Source organism: Benincasa hispida, chromosome 2 (genome assembly GCF_009727055.1).
Source record: "Benincasa hispida cultivar B227 chromosome 2, ASM972705v1, whole genome shotgun sequence".
In the NCBI taxonomy this organism is placed as follows: domain Eukaryota; kingdom Viridiplantae; phylum Streptophyta; class Magnoliopsida; order Cucurbitales; family Cucurbitaceae; genus Benincasa; species Benincasa hispida.
Genome location: NC_052350.1, coordinates 48890970 through 48897667, shown reverse-complemented (window position 1 = coordinate 48897667; position 6698 = coordinate 48890970). Strand labels below are relative to the sequence as shown.

Sequence of the window (6698 nt, the reverse complement as noted above, 5' to 3'; positions counted from 1 at the left end):
AGTCTTCCTTAAAGTTATAGGGCTGGTTCGCCTCTAGTAATGCACTCAAAGGTCGTGCAATCTGAGAGAATCCTCTAACGAACCGTCTATAGAAGCCAGCAAGCCCTAGAAAACTTCGTAAAGTTTTAACATTTGCTGGTGGTGGAAGTTTTGTTATGACATCTATTTTGGCTTCATTTACTTCCAAGCCAACCTTAGATACTTTGTGACCCAAGACAATTCCTTCAGTCACCATGAAGTGACATTTCTCTTAATTCAGCACCAAGTTTGTTTCCTCGTATTGAGTGAGGACGACCTCCAAATTATCTAGGCATGACTGGAATGAGTCTCCAAAGACTGAAAAATCATCCATGAAGACTTCAACATATTTTCTAGGAAGTCAGAGAAGATGACCATCATACATCGTTGAAATGTCCTAGGTGCGTTACACAGCTCAAAGGGCATGCTTCTGAATGCAAATATTCCAAAGGGACAAGTAAACGTAGTCTTCTCCTGATCTTCCGAAACTATCAGAATCTGGTTGTAACCAGAATAACAATCGAGAAAGCAATAAAATTCTTTACCTGCAAGTCTGTCAAGCATTTGATCAATGAAAGGAAAAGGGAAGTGGTCTTTCTTATTTTCTGCGTTGAGCTTCTAGTAATCCATACAGATGCGCCAGCCCGTGATAGTTCTCGAGGGTATTATTACTGTTGAATATCAAGGTCGTTCCCCTTTTCTTGGGAATGCATTGGACTGGACTTACCCAACTACTGTCGGATATCGGATAAATAACTCTTGCGTCCAACCATTTTAAAATCTTCTTCTTGACCACTTCTTTCATTATGGGGTTCGGCCTTCTTTGAGGCTCGATTGACCCCGACTTCCCTTCTTCCAGCCTAATATTGTGCATGCAAAAAGATAGACTTATCCCACGGATATCTGCAAGCGTCCAGCCTATTGCACGCTTGTGCTTTTTTAGCTTCTGCAAAAGAGATTGCTCATTAGGCTCTGTAAGATTTGTGGAAATGATCACAGGTAAAGTGTTGTTGGTTCCAAGAAATGCATAATTCAAGTGTTCAGGTAACTGTTTCAACTCGAGTTCTGGTGGTTCTTCAAGTGATGGACGCGATGGTTTTGTCTACCGCTCACTGACTTGGCGGCTCTGATTCCTTCAGGCTCTCCTCCAACATGAGGACCTCACATACATAAGTCTTTTCTTCAGGCAACTCAATACTGTTTAGTTGACAATCTTCACTATCTAGGAACTTTAATGCGTTGAGCACATTAAACTTTACCTCTTCATTGTCCACGCACATAGTTAATTCACCTTTATACACGTCAATTAAAACTTTCCCGGTAGCCAAGAAGGGGCGTCCAAGGATAATTGGTACCTCCCTATCTGCTTCATAGTCCAAGATAATAAAGTCTGCTGGGAATATGATATTGTCAACCTTCACCAAAACATTTTCAATCTTCCCTTCTGGGTACTTAATTATTCTGTCAGCGAGCTGAAGGGTGACAGAAGTAGGTTGTGCTTCACCACTCCCCAATTTCTTAAAAATTGAAAGTGGCATGAGATTAATGCTGGCTCCTAGATCGCACAACGCATGACCCACATCCAATCCTCCTATCGAACAAGGAACTGTGAAGCTCCCAGGGTCCTTTTGCTTCTTTGGTAGATTGTTGCTTACTAACGTGTTACATTCCTGCGTTAGCACTATCACTTCCTTCTCACTGACTCTTCTCTTCTTCGTCAAAATGTCCTTAGAATTTTTTACATATGTTGGCATCTGCTCCAAAGCCTCTATAAGTGGAATGTTGATGTGCAGTTGCTTTAGGAGCTCAAGAAAGCGCTTGAATTGATGTTCATCATTCTTCTTCATCAGACGCCTAAGGAATGGTGCGTTCAGCGGCACCTCAGGCTTTCCCGCGTTAGACGTACTGGTTTCTGAATGGCTTATGGTCTCGAGCGTTCTTTCTTCCTGATCCATTGAACGTGTAATGCATTCTTTCGAAGGACTACTATTTCTTGGATTCATTCTTCTTTCTTCAAGAGCTTGTTCTTCCCATTGAATTGTTCCCAGGTGTTTCGGTATTGCTAGGTAGAACCCAGGCTGCCTATTTTTTCAACCCGTTTGCTATCTACCTGGATCTCCAGGTTTCTGATAGATGACGCCTGGCTTTTCAGCAACGCATCATTCTGGGCTAATTATTCCTTCAATAGGTTCTCAAGCGGAGATCTTGAGCTCGACGCCTGTCCTCTATTAAATGGTTGTTGATGCTGCTGATGAGTTTGTTGAAATGAAGGCGGCGGTCCATTCCTTTGCTGATGGTTCGCCCCTGGGTGGTGCTCTTGCTGATTTCTTCCTGTCCAAGAAAAATCCAGATGGTTTCTCCATCTAGGGTTATATGTATTAGAGAATGAATTGTTTTTGATGAATCATACTGACTGAGGGTTTTGTGGACATTCAACATAGGAGTGAGGATCTCCACAACCCACACAGCTAACCATGGGCTGCCCAAACGGCTCTACCTGATTCACATTTTACTGATTTGATGCTTTCCCAACATTATGTTCTGCAGAAGGCTGGTCATCATAGCCACTTGAGTAGAAAGTGTGGCTATTGCGTTGGCATCAATAGAATTAACGTTCTGAGATCTTCTTCTCCTGTCAGTTCTTCCATCATATGTATCATCCACCCATTCCATATTGTGTTTGGCAATGTGGACTAGTATCTCTTTAGCCTCAGTATAGGATTTGTCCATAAGTCCACCAGCAGTTGCTGCATCTGCTGCCATCTGTAATGCTCTATTCAGTCCTCCATAAAATGTCTCCATTTGGATAGTCAGTGGTAGTCCATGGTTTGGGCAATTTTTGACTAAGCCCTTAAAACGCTCCCATGCGGCACTAAAGGTCTCAATATTTTCTTGTTCAAAGTTCATAATCTCTCGATGCCTCCTCACGTTGGTGGTAGGTAGGAAGTATTTTTGCATAAATTTTTCCACCAACTTCTCCCTGGTGGTGATTACACTAGGCTCCAGTGAATTCACCCATTGTTTTGCGTCATCACGCAAGGAATAAGGAAACAAGGATAGCCTGATTGCATCTGGAGTGATTCCAGGAATGACAAATGAATTACACGTTTCCAGGAAATGTTTCATATGGGCATGAGGATCTTCACCACGACCACCCCCAAATTGTCCAACACTCTGGAGCATTTGGAGCATAACAGATTTCAATTTCGACGAACTTCGGTTTCATCCGGCGTTGGGTAATACTAATTCAACGGAGAGAAATCATACAGTACAGGGGATCCAGTACTTCCCTCATGGGACACGTGCTGTCTTTTTGCCATCAGGATCGGCATTTCTGAAGCAGCATGAGCTAAGTTGCTCTGAATTTGTCCTACTCTTCCGCCAATTGCTCGGTTGCCATGTCTTATTGTCTGAGAAATACTGCCTTAAAATCTCGACGCCGATTGGATCGGTTTCCTATGCTGGAAAGGGTCCTTTCAATCTCGGGATCGTATCTGAATTCAAAGAGTGCTATCTCCCATGACTAAAAAAACATTCATAAAGCTTAGTGCGTACGCTTGTAATATTCCTATCGACTGAAATGTTCCTACAACCGAGATGACATCAACGATAAATTTCTGGTTAGTTCCTTGTATTCTGAATTTCCCCGGCAATGGCGCCAAAAAACTTGTTTTGTTTTGCTAAAATGATTTGCTCCGGAGTGTATTGTATAAAATAAATTGGATATAATAGTCTTTCATAATACAAGTGATTCGTTTTTAAGCTTTGAATCGCGTTTATTGTAAACGCGTTGAGGCGTTAGATATATGGCACAGACGCACATATATCCTTAACTTCTAATAAATAGACTGTTGGCAAGTTAGTTCCTAAACCAGCCTATGTATAATATTGATTTAGGTTTCCTGGTAAGTCCAGGGTCGGAACTTCAGGGATTCAGTTGACCAAACGCAGACCTTGCGTTGTATCTACTGTAGGTGTTTTCCTAAATGAATGTGAGAAATATATTATTTACACTAAATTACTGTACTTGTGCAAGAAGATACAAAAGAGGAGTGGTGAATGATGGATCATGCGAAAATGGAGTTTAAGGTAAGTGGACGCGTCGGTCTAAAATGAGTCTACACAACTAGAATGTGATGTGAATGAGATGGGATGATTTGCTTATCTTTTTTTTGCGTCAGACTTCATTCAATATTTCTCAACGTGAATAACAAACAAAGCCTATCTCTAGGATTCATGCGTCTAATACATGCAATAGACACCAATAAGTCTAGCTCTAGCTGTACTAGGCGTCCTACTTAATGTAGCTTAGTTATTCTTTCGAATAGTCTAAATTAAAGATGCTTTTACCAAGTTGTCAAGTTGGCTTGAGCGTCAGAATGAAGTTGTGCATAAAGTATTAATGCATTCAACATAAACAAGAAATAAACAATAGTAAGTATGATGGATCAAATATGACTTTTATAAAGAAATAAGGAGTCTTTAAAAAAAACAATATTTAATCAAATGGAATGAAAGCATTAAATAAGAAGGAAACTGAGTCAAGCCAAAGAATACAATCTCTTGTATTTCTTTAGCTCAATCTCGTTCTGTACAATCACTTGTATAGGAAGTGGATGGAGTGTCTTTCTCAAGAGTGGCTTCCTCCGCTCCCTGACTGGCGGTGGTGGTGGTTTTCAACCCTTTTGATCGTCTTAACACCACGACACAACTTCTACAGAACTAAGACTATGACTACAATATATAGAGAGTAAGGATCTTGACAATTTTTCGAACTTCTTAACTCTGGAGGGACTTCATCTATTTATAGGTGTTGATCATGTCCACTTGGTGAATGGGCAGTATTAAAGTCCATGTCCTGGTCAGCATTAAAGTCCATGCCCTGGTTAGCATAGAGAGTAAGGATCTTGACAATTTTTCGAACTTCTTAACTCTGGAGGGACTTCATCTATTTATAGGCGTTGGTCACATCCACTTGGTGAATGGGCAACATTAAAGTCCATGTCCTGGTTAGCATTAAAGTCCATGCCCTGGTTAGCCGCCTGACTCTTGGAAGCTTTTCAGACGCCGCCTGCTGCTTGGAAGCTTTTCAGACGCCGCCTGCTTGCAGGTGCCCATACTTGTAAGTGATGATGTGACACAATCAACCTAGAGCAATGAATCTTCTCTGCGTTGAACTCCCTCCGACGCATGGCCCTTGCGTTGGAGCTTTTCCTGCGACACTTGTTTAATGCATTAGCGTTAATCCTTGCGTTGAAATCCTGCAATACAATGCGTTAGTGCCACGATATTTAGTAATAAAACTTCTTTTGTATGAGTTTGCTAATATTTGATAAATCCATGTATTTCTTCTTAAAATGAGGAGAATTTATCATTAAAAACATTAGTTGTTCCAATTTAAGAGCAATAATAACTTGTATTTCTACAAGTTATCATTTCTCTCTATCGCTTACAAAATTTGATTTTTTTCCTTCTTTTATTTCTTAAGGGACGTTTAGATTGAGGGAATTGAGATGGAAATAAGAATGAAAATGGGTAAGGGATACACGTTCTCTTGTTTGGTACAAGTTTTGAAGCTTTAGGCATGACATTCCTTATACCCATGATGATACCCATCCAAAAATGTAGGTTTTCTTGATGCTCATTCTCTCCCATTTTAATATATGAACTTATTCTTTTATTTTATATTATTAAAATTAATTAACATATTAATATTAAATTTATAGTTTAAAAAATATATTAAATTTTAAATTATAATATTTGAATTTAACTATTCTAGATTCATAAATAAATAAATAAATTATATAATAAACTACAAAGAACCGATGCATTAATACTAATAAATCGTTAATAAATTATATATGTAGTTAATTAATTACCATTATGATTAATATTTTATGAGATTATTTTTTAATAATTATAATTAGTTTATCATTGAGTAATTATAATTCATTATTTTTTAATCACAAAATATCATATTTATCCTCTTAAACTGATTTTGATTGTTTTATTAATTAATACATCATAGTTATATAAATTCATCAAATTGATAAATTAACTTATGTAATCAAGCAACTTTAATTATAAATTACTCATTTTACAACTATTTGTAATTAATAATTTAGTTATTATTATTATTTGATAGTTAAATAATTAATTTTACTCAAGTTTTTTTTTTTTTTTTTTTTTTTAATAGAATAAGTGATATTATTATACAACAACAAGGGGGATCTCATAGCCTGGGATCAAGGCATCAAAGCAAGAAAGCACAAGCAAAGACAGGGTAACATTACCAAAACAAAGTCAACAAGATAAGACAAAACATAACCAAAACATAAAAGCAAATACCCCAAACCACCAGGGCGAAAGCCAAAGAAAAGAAACCAAAACCCCATACCTAGGGCCAACAGATAAACAAAGAGCAACGACAAGTTCAAAAAGAAGAAAAATCATATGTAAACACACTAGATAAGATCAAGAAGATCAATCCGCCAGGAAGTAGCTCGAGCATGAACTTGTAGATACCATAAGTGAAATAGAGCAGACACCATCCTCGGTTGACCTCCAATGCAACTGTCGATTACGCTACTGCCAGATGTAGTAGATGGAAGCACATCAGAAGACACGGAAACAACTTACTACGCACCCTCTTACTCGACCCTAACTCGGCACAATCAACT

General features: G+C 38.5%; 1 protein-coding gene and 1 non-coding gene across 2 annotated transcripts; one reads left to right on the top strand and one right to left on the bottom strand.

The window, feature by feature from the left end:
• Window positions 1-1127: 1127 nt before the first annotated feature.
• LOC120072130 lies at window positions 1128-1973 on the bottom strand. The gene has a single exon (XM_039024543.1). The coding sequence runs from the start codon at window positions 1971-1973 to the stop codon at window positions 1128-1130; it is 846 nt and encodes a 281-aa protein (XP_038880471.1).
• An 863-nt stretch (window positions 1974-2836) lies between these two features.
• On the top strand, window positions 2837-2940 carry LOC120072422. The gene has a single exon (XR_005480481.1). It is a non-coding gene; the product is annotated as a small nucleolar RNA R71 (small nucleolar RNA).
• The last annotated feature ends 3758 nt before the right edge of the window (window positions 2941-6698 follow it).